General features: G+C 39.2%; 1 protein-coding gene across 1 annotated transcript in view; it reads right to left on the bottom strand.

Moving 5' to 3' along the window:
- Positions 1 to 1,667: 1,667 nt before the first annotated feature.
- The window catches only part of LOC137984545 (GTPase-activating protein and VPS9 domain-containing protein 1-like), a 28,552-nt gene continuing 14,138 nt past the window's right edge, over positions 1,668 to 16,081 (bottom strand). The window contains exons 4-13 of the mRNA XM_068831712.1: positions 14,830 to 15,916; positions 14,312 to 14,567; positions 13,537 to 13,677; positions 13,087 to 13,221; positions 12,096 to 12,219; positions 11,258 to 11,324; positions 10,715 to 10,829; positions 9,797 to 9,869; positions 9,323 to 9,388; positions 1,668 to 4,124 (exon numbers count right to left, since the gene is read on the bottom strand). Coding sequence (XP_068687813.1) covers positions 3,849 to 4,124; positions 9,323 to 9,388; positions 9,797 to 9,869; positions 10,715 to 10,829; positions 11,258 to 11,324; positions 12,096 to 12,219; positions 13,087 to 13,221; positions 13,537 to 13,677; positions 14,312 to 14,567; positions 14,830 to 15,916 — 2,340 coding nt within the window. The 3' untranslated portion in view covers positions 1,668 to 3,848. The remainder of the gene's footprint in view (positions 4,125 to 9,322; positions 9,389 to 9,796; positions 9,870 to 10,714; positions 10,830 to 11,257; positions 11,325 to 12,095; positions 12,220 to 13,086; positions 13,222 to 13,536; positions 13,678 to 14,311; positions 14,568 to 14,829; positions 15,917 to 16,081) is intronic.

Here is a 16,081-nt window from a genome sequence, read left to right as displayed (position 1 = left end):
GTTGTCATCTGGTCTTTCCAACAAACTGGAGCTTACTAATCAGTATGCCATTAGAACCCTTTTGAACATGGCTAAGTCAACCTCATATGGTGACTTACTAAACTATGTTGGTTTAAAGACCCTAGAGCATCGTAGATATTCGCATGCTCTCTCCTTATTTTACATATGGGACTCCGTCGCTATTCATCCAAAACGTGAAAAGAAGATTACAGAAAACCTTTAACAACCAAATACAAAAGAGAAATCCCAATAAACCTAATCCCAATAGTCTCCCATCCAGGTATCAACCCTATCTGATAGGGCTTACTTAAGTGAAAACATCAAACTGTTCGTAATTGGATCGCAAAAACGACAACAAAATTAGATAACAGCAAAAGAAAATTAATTCTGCAAAAATAATTAAAACACAATACCAGCTTACTGCACTATCCACACGTACGCAATGCGTGCAAATTTTAAGAGACGTCTCATTTCGGAGCTGAGGCTGAACACTCTGCTTTTTTCTTGCGATTTGAGCCTGACGTCGTTCTTCAGTGTCTCATACAATAACGCCTCCAAAGTATTTGAGTTACATGTGCTGTTCAGACTACGGTTTTACGTTTCGTTTACGAAACAAATAAGCAAAGTATAGACATTCTTAACTGATTCTCAGCCTGGTTTTGGTTAATCTTATCTGAACGTTCTTATGAAAACGGTTTTCATAAAAAGAGTGTACTATGAACTCACCACCAGCGAAATAGCCTCATCCTTTATAGATTATTACGAATCACTTGAGCCCAGGCTTCTGTTTATGGCGCACAGTCTTTCAAATGCAATTTATCCAGGGCCACGGAGTACGTTTGAAAGTGGGGATTGATATGGATCACGGAAGTGTTTAGGATAAAACAACCTCGTTCCCAGGTTTTTTTACCGTTTTAAAGTATAGATTTGGAGCAGAAAGGGGGTTGGTCACCAGTTTTTGAGCCCTTAGCAAGGGGTGGGTGAGTCAATCGGCGTACGGGAAAAATTTTGGTGACTCTTGCTCTAGTTCAGCAATCCCTCTGAGATCTGATTGAATGTCTTTATCTATCGGGGTACTGGGCTCACTAGGTTTCTGGAAGTCTCTTATTGAGGCATCAGGTGTAAGTGAATCTTGGTCGATTGATTCAAGATCTCGCATTGCAACAGTTTCGTCTGTTGATGAAATTGTACGTTTTTCACTCTATGGACTATATCCAACAAACGATGCCTCCTGTGTCTGACCTGGAGATTCGACTGCTGCACTGCTTTTAGAGAAGAAACCACTTAATTTCAGCTGTGACGATTCTACCATTGGCAGACATCTCACATTTCGGCCGCTGTGAACAATTCGGGAATGAGCTTCTACATAGTCGGACTCTTTTTCGCATTCTTCACATTTCACACGGTATCGATATGATCTTTTACGAGACTTCGACAAAGACATACTTCAATCCACCAGATACACATGCACTCGAGAACTGACATAAATCAACATGGCCGCCAAACTACTCATACGCAGTTCCAATCCCAGCGCGGTCTTGATTATCATTCCCAGTCCCTCGGCAGAACTCAATGTTCTAAATCCGAGTAAGCCATCCCGTGAAGTAGGACAGAGATCATTTAGAAGATTAGGCAAGTTGCGGGGTGAAAACAAATAAATCAAGATATTAAATAATAAAGTATTTTTTACTGTGTCTTTGCCCGAACGGTACATCAGTTTTACCTGAATGATACTATTTTTTCCCCGACTGGGGGGGCTGCAGCCCCCCCGCCCCGTACGCTGATGGGTGGGTCTTCGATTGTCAGCGACCCATTCGGGGTGGGTCATCCTATTTTAAACAGGAATAGGCACATTGTTACATAAATTTTTTTTTTTATGATCGAGGGCTTGATTCTGTTGAAACAGCTAACAATAAATTTGAAGCATGGCAGCTTTAACGACGTACAATTTTATCTTTGCTCGTAAAATACAACTGTTAAACCGAAATTAAACTCATAAAAAAAGAAATCTCTCTTTTGTCTCTTTTTGTTAACAAATACAAAAAATATATAGTAAAAAATGAATGTGCTTTTCCCTACGGTGTTGTTCTTTCTGCAAGACTACAATTACAAAGTACTAAAATAATTCTTGGATTATCACCACGAACTGTTTTATATAATAAATTTCAAAAATCTTTAAAGTAACAGGGGGTGGGTCATGTAAGTTTCAGCCTTCACTTAGGGGTGGGTCATGCGTTTTTTATCTGCCGCATTTCGGGTATCATCCCCAAGAACAACCCCGTTTGGACGCGTGGAAAATTAATAGTTGCGGAAAAATGGAATCAGACAGCCTAAAACATTAATTATTACTCAACAATGCCTAAAACACTTGTGTGAAGTTTTTACATGATGCGAGCTTGAGTTTTTGGTGAAATGGTAAATAGAATATGAGTTTGAATTCAACCGGTGACTCATCAAAAAAATCAGTAATCGGGCGCTTCAGATCTCTCATTCGGCCTCATCGGCCCCCTCGTTCTGCCAAAAATAAACTCAGCAGTAATTTCAAATGACCTTGAAGAATTTTACTTGCTCTTGCATTATCGAAGTCTGAGGAGAAACTGCAATAACAATGGCTTTAAAAGCCGTAATTTGCTCTTGCCGGCGACTGGAAAATTAGTGAAGTTTCCGAACTCAGACGGCAGAAAACGACATAATACAAGACTCCAGCTTCACAAACACTTTCCGTTGTCGAAATCTTGGATGTTTTCCACCTTAAAGACACTGTAAAGCTCGAACACAGGCAATACCTTTGCAGATACAATTTCAACATTTCCTCTCAAAATAATTTATGCCTGCTCGATTTGAGAAGGCGAGTCTCTGATTGGCGGAGATCAACAATGGCTCACCTCACGCGTCCAGCCGTGTCTTCAGGGAGGAGCGCGGGCTCCGGTTCCCGAACAGCGACTGGTAATCGAGCCTACCTTTCCCCCACAACACCCCCAAATAATCTTGATCCTGGTTCCTAAAATAAGCGATTAGTAAACAAAAACTAAGGGATACAACAGGAAAACCGTATCAAAATAGACCTTATTCATAAAAATGGCGGTCACATTTATAATTCTTTTGTCCACGTGCAAATTAGCCTACCAAGCCTCATTTTAGAGCAAGAATCCTTTTCAATTCACTGTATGGTATCGAGGCTTGTTAGGCTAATTTGCACTTCGACAAAAAAATTATAAATTGGCCGCCATTTATGAATAAGGTCTATATTGTACATGTCTGTAGATTTTCCTCTATCTATTTCCTAATTAAAAATAAGTTGTCAATTTTTAGTATAGAAGTGAACAAAGCCCATAATGGGGCTCAACGGTGGTAATCCTTATAAAACCACAACAACTTAAAAAATTCTTGTAGTTGTTTACAGGAGAAAAAAACACAAGGAAAGCGTCCATACTATGTGATATGCTAACTTGCTGCTTTAGCAAAACGAAATAAGCCATTTAAAAAAAAATCGGTTCAATTCTTCCCGAAGGCTTGTGTAAAATTCAGCATTGTGGCCGCTCTAGATTTCTTCCTTTTGATGCACCAACATGATCTCCGTGACATTCTTTGTTGCTTACGAACCAAAACTTTATTTTCGCTTCCAACACGCAGCCAATGATATGATTCAATAGAACCCGTTCAAATATAACAAAGAGTATATTTCTTTCTTGACTCTTCGCGTTTCACGATGTCGAAGTACTTCAAAAGCTAACCCATTGTTTCCTTCATCAATTGAGGCTTCTAGTCTGTAAACTTCTTTTAAAACCCTAATTCCCACTCCACACGCATATTGCTGCCTTCACTTCTTACCGCTGACATGAATATCATCAGGTAGATTTATATGCTAAGGTTTTGATAAAGGCAATGGCTGCGCAAAATTGCATCCAGTAATACGCTTCCTCGCCACTCAACCTCTGGTCATAGAAGTCCGTGATGTACTGAACAGTGGAGAGTAGGTCAGGCGGATTAGCATGTATTACTACATAAACCAAAGCGGGCACAAATTCATCCGCCCCAGGAACACTGGTCTCGCTTGCCATACATAGAAGATTCATAATAGTGGCACAGCAACGCTTCACACACTTGAGCTTGTCAGTGGGTGTCTGTGGAAGGGAAAAAAGTTATGCTATCAACGAAATCCTTAATTTAAAATATGTAAGGTAAGGTAAGGTAACGCCTTTATTTAAAGAGGATAAACACGCGACAGTTATAAAAACTGAAACTTGTGGCCCTCTATAAAACATAAAACATAAAATCAAAAATTAATATTAAAAAGTTTTACACTGCTGCTATAAAAAAAAGGCAAAAATAGTACTTAAAAACTGCCTAGAATCTTATTTAATAATAATAATAATAATAATAATAATAATAATAATAATAATACATTTCCATAGCGCCCTGTTCTAGAGCTCTAAGGCGCTTTACAATAAAATGTTAAAAAGCAGTAACTTAGTAAATTATAAATTCAAATACAAAAGCAAATTAAACTGCAAATTAAAATAGCGCTTAAAAAGATAAGTCAGTTTAAGATTGCTTTTAAAAGATGTAAGATTTGGACTACATTTCACATTTTCTGGAAGATTATTCCAAAGTTTAGGAGCGCAAACCGAAAAAGCACGATCACCATAACATTTTAACCTCGATCTAGGTGTCACCAACAAGTTCATAGTTGAAGATCGTAAACTCCTAGATGGCTTGTAAGTTTGTTACAGACCACGAATATAGCTAGGACTTAAATTATTTAAAGCTTTAAAAGTTAACAGTAAGATTTTAAAAATAACCCTCTGCTCCACGGGAAGCCAATGTAGTTCTCTCAGTAAAGGAGTTATACGTTCATGTTTAGCACCACATAGGATCAGACGCGCTGTACAGTTCTGAACTAACTGAAGTCTATGAATTAAGTCTTTCGGAAGTCCGTATAAGAGAGAGTTACAATTGTCCAATCTACAAATTACGAAAGCATGCACTAACATTTGGGTGTTTTCAGCTGACAAAAACGTCCTAATACGAGAGATATTACGAATGTGAAAAAAGGCTGATTTACAGATGGCAGTAACTTGACGATCCATGTTCAGTTTATTGTCAAAAATTACACCTATGTTGCTGGCAAACTGAGAGGGTTTTATAGCTGACCCATCAACCACTGTGAAAGAGAGGAGCTGAGAGGCTGGACGATGTCGCGATCCAATGACCAAAAGCTCTGACTTGTCACCATTAAGTTTAAGTTTGTTCAGGGACATCCATGTTGCAATATCACGTAAACATGCTTCAATTCTGGGCACAATAACAGGCGAATCAGAGTCGAACGAAAAATAAACCTGAGAATCATCTGCGTAGAAATGAAAATTCATATTATGTCTTCTTATAACCTCACCAAGAGGGGACGTATACAGAAGATATAAAATAGGGCCAAGAAAAGAACCTTGCGGAACACCGTAGATAAGATCAGACCTGGTGGAACTAGTTCCATTCACGCAGACAAATTGACTCCGACAAGCTAGGTAGGATTTGAACCAAGCGAGGACCCTTCCCTTGATACCAAATCGCATCTTCAATCTGTCGCGTAGTTAACTGTGATCAACAATGTCAAAAGCTGCTGATAAATCGAGCAGTAACAAAACGACAGTGGCACCATTGTCTACAGCTCGTAAGATGTCATCATGTACTTTCAAAAGGGCGGTCTCAGTACTATGTTGTTTCTTGTAGGCAGATTGTAGTTTCTCACTGAGATTATTCTCATCGATATAATGCACAAGTTGGGCGGCAACCGTCCTCTCAATTAATTTAGAAATGAACGGAAGATTAGACACCGGACGAAAGTTCTTAAACTCCTCATGATCTAAATTAGACTTTTCAATAGTGGAGTAATCGAAGCACACTTAAGTGCATTAGGCATAAAAGCCTCCTCTAAAGAACGATTCACTATATCAGTAATTACTGGCAGCAAAGTTGGCAAACATTTCGTTAAGACAGAGGCAGGCAGAGGATCAAGAGCACAAGTGTTAACTTTGATTGATTTGATCAGATTAGCCATGTATTCAGTAGAGACACGTTGGAAGGTCACAAGTTCACAGGGACACAGGGTAGCAGAATTCTCTGAGGGTAAATTTGGAGTATTGGGACTGCAAGCAGGTAAACATTCCTGTATAAGTCGTATCTTGTCAACAAAGAAAGACTTGAGCCGTTCAGCTAGAGCAGAGTCAGAACTTGCAGAAGGATAACGCAAGAGAGGTTTTTTGTATAACAAAGTATTAATCACTTGAAAAAACATTAGTTGGTTTCCCCGATTGGCCTCTATTTTTGATGAGTAGTAGACCTCCTTCGCATTCCGAATCAAGTCATTTACAACACGACACTGGTCAGTGTACAACTGGTGCTTGGCATTGGTCTTATCAGTACACCACTGTCTTTCCAGCCTTCTTCTCTTTTTCTTAGCAACCCTGATTTCATCCGTAAACCACGGCGTATGGTGGCGAAGAATAACGGATCGGCGAACAACGGGAGCATGATGATCAATTATAGATTGAAGAGTGGAATTGAATAAATCAATAGCTGTTGATAAATCTTGATTAAGAGGCGAATTGATTAATGCAGAATTTTCTAAATCAGAAGAGAAACTATCCATGTTGCATGATGGCACGTAACTCACTATCTAAAACAAGTTATTTTACAGACTTGATATAAAAAGATTCTTAACTGCTTAAAATATATTCAACATTTCCTGTCTCTCTTTGCTTCGCAATTACATTCGCATACAATTTCAGAAGACAGTTCGTTCCAACTTCTAATAGTTCGTACGCTAAAACTGAACTCCGGCCTCCTTCTGTGTTTTTCTTAAAAACAGGACAGTGAAAATTTAAAATTGCAAAACGAGTGGATCGGTTATGAATCTAAGAATTTGTCTTTCATATAGAATTAATATAATCTGGAGTTGTGCCTTCCAGTCTCTTGAAGGCTATAGAACATCTATTCATATACGCCTCGATAAAGAATGAAAACCAGTTAAGTTCATTAAACATAGTTAATGTGCATGTTGTTCTTTCGGCGTCCAATGTAATGAGTGCAGCTCTCTTTTGCATCTGTAAGACCCTTCCCAGCAATTCCTTGCTACAAGATGACCAGGTTGGGCTGAGGTACAACATAACTGGCTTTATAACAGCGAGATAAAAATTTAACTTGTGCCTTCGTTTGAGATAAGGACGAATATGCCTCAGCAGTCCAATTCGTTTTGAAAGTTTTTTAAACAATTCATCTATGTGTGCTTCAAAATTAGATCTTTATCAATGATTAAACCCAATAATTTATGGCGCGATAATTGGTCGATCTTTGTGCCGTCAAGGCATAGTTTTAAGCTTGTTGTTTCCTCACTACGCTTATGTTGTAACCTTTTCCCTGTGACAAGTAGCGCTTTAGTCTTCTCGGTATTGATGTACATTTTCTTTTCCGTTGACCATTTCTCAATATTCTCCAAGTCATTAGAAAGAACTTGGGTTAAGGAAGTGATATTATTCCAGTTTGCACTCAAGGACAGGATGGTATCGTCAGCATATATAACAATAGTGGAGTTGTCCAAATATAGAGGCATATCAATCACAAATAGGAGAAATAGAACTTGACCGAGGATTGATCCCTGCGGTACCCCTTGCCTCACAGGTTTCGGCTCAGATGTTATATGCCCTAGATTCACAAACTGTCTTCGCTCCTCCAGATATGATCGAAACCAAGCCACGCTATCTGGGCTGGCGCCATACACTGATTATTTCTTTCGTAGTAAATAGGTGCTTACTAACGAGAACTGAGTCCCTTAATGGTAAATTGGTCTAGTCCTTGGAATCAGTAGAACCAGTCATAGGGCAAGCATCATGTTTTTAACGAGGCTCAAACCAGTTTTAGCACTTTCAACAAACTGTACTATTTGGAAGGATCGAATCCGCACTCATTAACGTGACGTAAAAGATAACCATGGCAACAAAAGAGCCATCTAAAAACAGCCTATATCTTGTCTTCAAACACATATATCTCAAAAACGAACTCGGTGACCCCCATTTTTTATCGCTGGAGAGTGATTAGCACGCTAGGATAAAAATTTCCGCAAAGTTAAAAAAAATTTCTGGAGCAGATTCATAGCCATCTACACAATTGAAAAATTTTAAGGTCGCTCTGAATCCGCTCCAGAGATTAGCCTGCTAATGACCAAATTTAAGGTTTTGACGACCGTACCAATCCAGTTATAGGACGCTTCGCCCATATTGTATAATATAAACAAGATGGAATAATCATGAAATACTTAGAATAGCTCAAACTATTTTGAAATGACATTTTCGTCGCCATAGCCGTCGTGGTTTCTTAAACTCCCTATCGAAGGATACGGACCGACAAAGGCCGCTGAATAACGTGTTTTTTTTTCGCTCTTCTGTTTTGTTGATTGTTTGTTTGTTTTTAGCTTTCTTCGAGAAAAATTGCGACGTGGGAGTGCGCACTCTTTGTAAGCGTGTTCGTCACGCTTGCACACTGGAACTATCAACTATCGTTTCTCATTTCTTTAATCAATGACCCGGCTTTCGCTATCCTGATACAATTACAAAAGTTATTGACAAAATAACCGAAAACAAAAGAAAAAACGATCATTCATTCGACCCTGCACAATTGGATTCAAATATCTCTTGAATTCCGGTTTTCTTTTAACTACGACGGGGGGACAAAATCACTAGCAAATATTCACCGTTTAAGTTATACAGTCGTATCTTTAAAAGTAAGCAGGAGGAGGAGTAGTAGTAGTGGTAGTAGTGTAGTTAAGATTGTTTTGGTTTCGTTGTAAAATCTTTTGCTCTTGGGGGTAGTAAATTCACTTTCAATGTCATGGTTTTCACTGTCCGAATCAATTTTAGGGCGCGTTCGATTGACCCTATTCCGGAATAAGAATACGTGGAGTGATGATTAAAACGGTATGTTTGGCGCGTTTCGAACCTGCAAGGATCGTAAAAATATGTTTAAAATAGCATTTTAGCAAATATTTGACAATTTTAATGTGAATCTCCGCAAAAACGAAGGATTTCCAACTTGTATTCCATGTATTCCTATTCCGGAATACGGTCAATCGAACGCACCCTTAGTTTCATTCACATATTTTTGTGCCTCTTACATTATTTAAAGCGGCGGATTCAAAAATTGTTTATTAAGTTCGGAGTAAATAAACGAGCGGTTCAAATGGGAAGCAGTGGTCCGAACGGTCACATTTTCGACCACTGGATATCAAGATCTTGGCCAATCAGTATTCAAGGATTACGGATCTAGTGTTCACCTTGTATGCATTAATCTTGAGTAATTCCTTTTGAGCTGAGTCCCAGGGAGCCTCTCGCCGATACATCTAACAACACAGGACGTAAACAAATGCTGTTATGTTTGTAGAAATTGTTACTAAAAGGTTTTCCTTGTTGCGAGCAAAACCGCCAACTATTGATTTAATTGTTTTCTTATTCTTTAAAAAGAGGGCGCTTCCTAAACTTCTCAATGTTTTTCTCACACATGTAACAACGCGATTCGTCCAATCCGGGAGCATTGAATCAAACAACCCTCACTGTGGAATGAGTTTTTATGATATTTATATGCAATCGTTTGTTTTTACAAACCACACTTGGTCGCAAAACCTAGCTCGTTCTTTTTCGTGAAATGAAAGTCGTGTGCTGATACTGGAAGTGGACAATTTCCACAAAGAATTTTACGTAACAAATATTTTATACAGCAAAACAGATTTGAGGAATTAAGGCACACGTACCTTGGCCACGCGCACCGCCTTATGATTGGGGTGAATTACATCCTGAAGAGCTTTAACATGATCATGAAATGTTCTGAAATTTGCATTGAGAGACATTAAACGAAATCGATAATCATGGAAGACAGTAAAACGTGAGAACATAACAATTTGTTATACATCAAATACTTCTTCAAGGGTAGGATGCTACCTGTGAGTTATTAGGGCCGTTTATACGAGAGAAAATAAGCCGCGGCTTACTCTGGCCGCGGCGTACATAATACGCGAAGGGAACTACTTATACGAGTATAAACTCCCAGGTCAGGATAAGCCGCGGCTTGAGAAAGCCGTGAACGTAGATTTTGTACCATTTATAAGGGGTGTTCGCGTCTTATGTCAAGCCGCAGCTTATTTTCCCTCGTATAAACGGTCCTATTGACGGTTTAGAAATCAGAGAGATTTAGCATCTTCTCTACTGCAAGCGTCAAACTAAGACTTGCGTTTTGCCAAAAATGAAGACACCTGTTTGACATTAAGCTTATTTCGTGCCTGCTACTGAGTCACAGGTACCAAATAACTCCTCAAGAGAGAGACGAGCTAGCAAAGGAGAATTTTCACGCTTTTCCTGCAAGCAGCATCCTGCCATTCGATGCCATATCTTTCCATTGTTTCAGAATAAGTTATCTCCCTTGAATTTTTCGGGTATTAGGCGTGAGCCCAAAAAAGGTAGAATGTCATTAAGTCATCCGTAATGCTGGATGACACAAATGATACATCTCTCATTATCTTTGGTTTGTCATTCCGCATTTTCGCATTGCCCAATTATAACCTCTGTTTCTACAAATCGATTGAAAAGCACCCGCCCAAAAAGAAGGCACCTTCAGTAAAATGGCACTGAAATGGAGAGAGGAAGCTCTCGACCTAGGAAATTTAATGAACTACCTGTCTCTTTCCATGTCGATGCTACCATTGGGGTAAAATGCAAATTTGAAAATGCTGCTCATTATGGCCCGCTCTGTTGTCACAAAGGTATCTTGTAACTGCTCTTCACTCGCACCTGTCGGTGAAATATCAAGTATCACTTAACCAGTCTAAGGTTGCGCGCAAACGGGTGCAACAACTCCCAAAATTATTGGGAGAAATAGGTTTGGCAGATGTTGGATGGTGTTGGCAATCGTGGTGTGCAAACAGACGCAACATGATGCTGGCCAGTAATGTTGCGTTCGTTTGCACCGTCGGCTTCCATTGATACTAGTTTCGTAACTGTCTCTCACGCAGTCACGAGGAAGGCCGGGGTCGTGTACCTGATAAATTCCTGTTTCTTGAAGCGTTGACAAAGCTGTCTCAACGGATGTTTGGGGTACAAAGTAAGGGCAAAGGAGTTAACGATGCTTTTGTACACAAAATATTACACACTACTGCTAGTGTTTAATATTTCACTTTAAGTCAGAACTAAGCCACAGCAACAAAAGCAATCATATTTACCTGACCAAATTGGATGCTTTTCTATTTCATCCGCGAGCTTTTGCAGGAACTTTTCAAGCAAATCACACTAGAAAAAGTTGAAAATTTGAAGTTATAAGACCATAAGTATTCCCTGGAATCGTACAGTCTCGTGAATTACCTTCGCTTTTACTTGCATTAATCCAAATGTGAAGTCACAAACGCGTGAACCAAAGTCTTGGACGAAGCAGGACTAAGGGATCTCCTATTTTTCGAATTTTGTACAACCCATGAAAAGCCTTGGTGCAGATTTTACGATGTAAACATATTAGAGTCAAACTAGGAACCTAAATTGCGAACCGTCACTGTGGGAAGGCTGGATGATGGAGACACCAGCACAGCAGTACTTGAACCAACGAAGATTTTTGATAATTGATGGCATGAACCAACAATTAAAAACTTGGTTTTAGAATCATTGATTAACAAGCGATTGTGAGTAAGCCAAGCACCGACAAAAATATACACGTTTGAGGAGTGCGAAGACTTGCGAGGAAGTACTGTCAGGTTAAAACAAAAGGCAGATCGCACCATTTACCGTGGGGAACTAGTGCGTTTATCAAGATCCTGAAAGGACAATGTGTCCCGCTGGTCTGCGGGCTGTACAAAGTCATGGTTACAAAACTTGACATTAAAAAAATGTAGGCATGGCTTTGTAGAGCCCTCAGACCAGCGAAACATAATGTTCATTCAGGACCTGGACAAAACAAGAAAAAACAACAACAATGACACAAACAAAGAGCTAGTTTTCCCAATGACAGTACTATTTGGTTGCAATAATTATTTTTCTTTGTGATTAGTCAGCCACACGTAGCTTACAAACCTTTTCATCTGGAATGGGTAAAGCTTGAAATTCCTGACTGAAAGCATTGATTTCTCCTTTCTTTGACTCAAGAAATAGGTTAACACAGGTTGTGATAAAAAAGTTGCGGCATATAACTTTGTCCCTGTTGCAAAGAGAAATTCCCATCACGTTCCACACACCGAGAATAACAGCACATTTTGGTAATGAACAAAAAGGAAATTCAGAAAGAAATATTTACAAACAAATTTCCATTAGGTTACAAGTTGTCAGAAACATTTTGACTAGAAGGATAATGCAACAACTCAGACAGCACTGAAACCGATTCCTTCTTTAAGCAGACAAGTCCAATTCATAAAAGCATCTGGCCATTATTCTTGTTGCTGGCTCTTTTTGACTACCATGATGATAATTTTCAAAGGTGTTTCCTCAGAGGCTCCGGTGAACACAAATAATATTATTCTATCAGGTACCTGCAGTAACTCCAAAAGCAAAACATGACCTTCAACTTGTAATCATGTAAAGTTACACCCATTTTTCTGTATTTTTACAGAAGTCTTGTTAATTATCCAAAACTCAAATGCCTTTCTTAAGGCCGACTTATACGGTACGATTTTTATCGCATGCGACAAGCTTACGACGGGCCTACGACATGGCTTACGATTGCTGCAGCGTTTTAAAACACGTTTTAAAATGCTTCGACCTTTTTTCTGACGTACACGACAATCGTGAACAAGTTGAAGACCTGTTGTAAGCTTGTCACATGCGACAAAGTCCCACCGTGTAACTCTGCCCTAAAACACAAATTGTCACATTTGCTTAATTCCAAATGAACAACTGAGGTTTTAAGAAGTAAAGTCAAGACTTCTTGCTGCTTTTTTCCCTTGTGCAGTTATTTTAGTCTTGTAAAAAATTAGCCACTGCACAGGACATCTGCACCAGGATATTTCATAATGAGTTAAAGGTGTTAAAAAAACACAAGAAGCAAAGGACTAATATGCAGGTATTTTACCTCTCAACTCTTTCCACCAGTCTGTCCAAATGAGCGTGTGTAGCCAGCAAACCCTGATGTGCATTGACTAAGTATGCCAAGTATGGGGACCGTGCCTTGTAATCCCTTTCCAGAGAGTCAAGCAGTTTCGAGCAGCTGAAGAAATTTAAAAAAGAAAAGAACAAAAAATCAGACACACCGTGAAACTCTAATAAGAACAGGTCAGATTATTGCATGGCTGCTTCTTGCTGATTCGCATAGTCATTGCCTTCTTTTCGTCATAAATGAAGTTTAGACAACATTGATCTTCTTATCAGAGTCTATTCACAAATGGTGGCAGAAAATTAATAAAACCAACATTGACAAGAATACTTCCATTTCAGTGCATTATAAATGCATTTTTTTGAATAGTTTACATTAAGTTTGACACAGCAAGAACCATATAACTGCTTCACTGCTCAACTCCTATACCTGTGTGCTGAAAGTTCTTTGATGCATCGTATTGTCTCATGCAGTTGTGCAGATAAAGATCTGTCTTCAAGGTTTATTGCTTCAGCCAGTTGCACATGAAGAACTGTCATAAGCTCTTGGTTTTGCTTTTTAACTTGTGGTCTTTCAAAGCAAAACACTAATATTAGCATGAACACAAAAGGGACATAATTCCACTGCCCAAGCAGTGCTGGAAATAACAGTCGGTCATGGGACATTGTCCGACAAAATTTTGAAAATGTCCAGCCAATTTCACATTATGATTGGACACGATGACCGAACATCTCACCAGCACATCTTGAGTTATCTTCTTCAAGGTGTCGTCCGTCAATAAATTATGTCCGGTCCAATTTGTCAAATGTCCGACCAAAATGAAGATTTGAAAGGACATATGTCCTGTGAATAAAGAAAAGTTATTTCCAGCACTGACAAAACAAGTGTGTCATTTGGTGACTTGTTTTTGAGCAGTGCTGTAAATATTACTGGGCATAAACAAATTGGGAAAACTTTGTAAATCTTTAAATAATAGACAAAAAGTGCACTTGTTGTCAACACAACTCTTCTTCTAGTCACCACAGATAATACTACCAAAAACATTAGCAGAATAATCTTTTGACCACTGAAGTAGCTACAGAGAGTAATGGATTCCAGTTTATCACAACAAAATGTATGTTCTGTCAGTGGGGAGATTTATCTTGAATGAAAACACTAGTCTTGCATTGTTGTGTTGAGTCTTTCCTTGCTTGGAAATGCTTACTTTATTTTAGGCACTCTATTGTCAGGATGAAGCAGTGGAAGATTTTGAAAGTCTGCTTGACACAGAACCATACGGAGTTTTCTTTTGGCATTTTCAAATTTTCCTTCTTCATCAAGAAAATCGTCATCTTCCTCGCCAGCCTCCTCATCGTCAACATCATTGTCTTCATTGCCATCCACAAGACTTTCCCCTGTTTGTGTTTGTCCTCCTGTGCTGGTCATTTTCATTGTGTATTTCATTATGATCTCTTCAACATCTGTCAAGAACAAGCAACCCATTTAATCACCTGAAGTCATTAAATTCCTGGTTTGTTGATCTTGTAGCCTTAAAACCTTCAAATATATGGAGGGGAGAAATCCATCCACAACACTTATCTGGACACCTTGATCGCACTAACTGAGATTTTTATTTTACTATCTGAATATTACCGGTACCCATACCATACATTGATCATCGGCACATGCCATTCAAAACTATTGTATTTCACCAATATCAATCACAGAGAGCTGATTACAAACCTTTAGTAGTTTCAACCTTCACTTCTGGGTGAGGCAACCTGGTGGAAATATCAAAAGTTTCCAGTGCTTGTTCAGTTAGTTCTACATACACTCTTGTTTTTGACACTTTCTTGCGTGAATGATCTTTCCTCATTTTGGTAAAAAACCCTTTGTCTTTCTTTTTCCGATTCTCAAGATCACTTTCACCATCTAAGGAGCCCTTATTCTTGAACTTTTTGCTGCCTCCTTTCAGACATCGTTTCAGAGACTCTGTACGGGAAGTCTTTCTCTCTATTTGACCCACCTCCCTTTCATCGTCAGCTGTACTGGATGAACCACTTCGTGGAGGAAATTCATCTCCATCAAAACTCAAGAAGCTTGCCTGGCTATCGCGATTGGATCCAACACCTGGACTTCCTGGGATTGTACCACCATTTATGCTTCCTTGATGGCTGATAGCACTTCTTCTCTTCTCCTCGTCTGTTATAACACTGCTGCGTTTTCGAAAACTAGCATCTGGCGAATGTAAATGCCCTAAGCCAATAAGATCAAATCCAGAATCTTCCTCCCTTATATCTGAATGTGGTCTGGCAGCAACATTGGTATCCCTGGGGAAGTCAGTACCACTGCTTCCACTGCTGCTGAATGAGTAAACACGCGCACTACTGCTGGACAAAGTGCTGATGGCACTGTCACGATTTCCATGGCCTTGATTACCAAAAGGAGTCGTGTCAGTACTGAAATCAATCAAATCAACACAGGTGGAGTGTTCTTGTGAAACCACATTTTCTACTACTAGGACATCTGGTTTTGAATTATCCATCATCCTTGATCCATCCTCAGTGGTGCTTGCTAGCAAATCCAGATGTTCAGCTCCAGATATTATCAATGGGTCGCTAAGACCTGGGATACCATCATTTATACTGGCACCCACATCCCCTGAATGAGTGGGTAGGTCAACAATACCACTATCACTCAGCTTAGAGTCATCTTCACTCTCCCTCTTCATGACTTGTTCTATTTTACTGTAGAACTTTGTTGAACTGCTTCTCTTTCTAAACGTACGGCTGGATTCAGCCTCATTCTTTGGCCTTTTGATCCCAAGGACCTGAAAGCAATGAAATCCATGTCAGTGCCCATAATTTCAAAAAACGTGAAATTTACCATTTAATCAAGGATAACGATAACAATATAAGGTACGTAAAGGGGAAATGACAGACTATATTTTAGTGATATAAAATAAAAAAACAAAGAACACTTTTTAATTACTACT

Source organism: Montipora foliosa, chromosome 2 (genome assembly GCF_036669935.1).
Source record: "Montipora foliosa isolate CH-2021 chromosome 2, ASM3666993v2, whole genome shotgun sequence".
In the NCBI taxonomy this organism is placed as follows: Eukaryota; Metazoa; Cnidaria; class Anthozoa; order Scleractinia; family Acroporidae; genus Montipora; species Montipora foliosa.
Note: the sequence above shows the minus strand (reverse complement) of the source record. Positions and strands in the feature narration are given on the sequence as shown.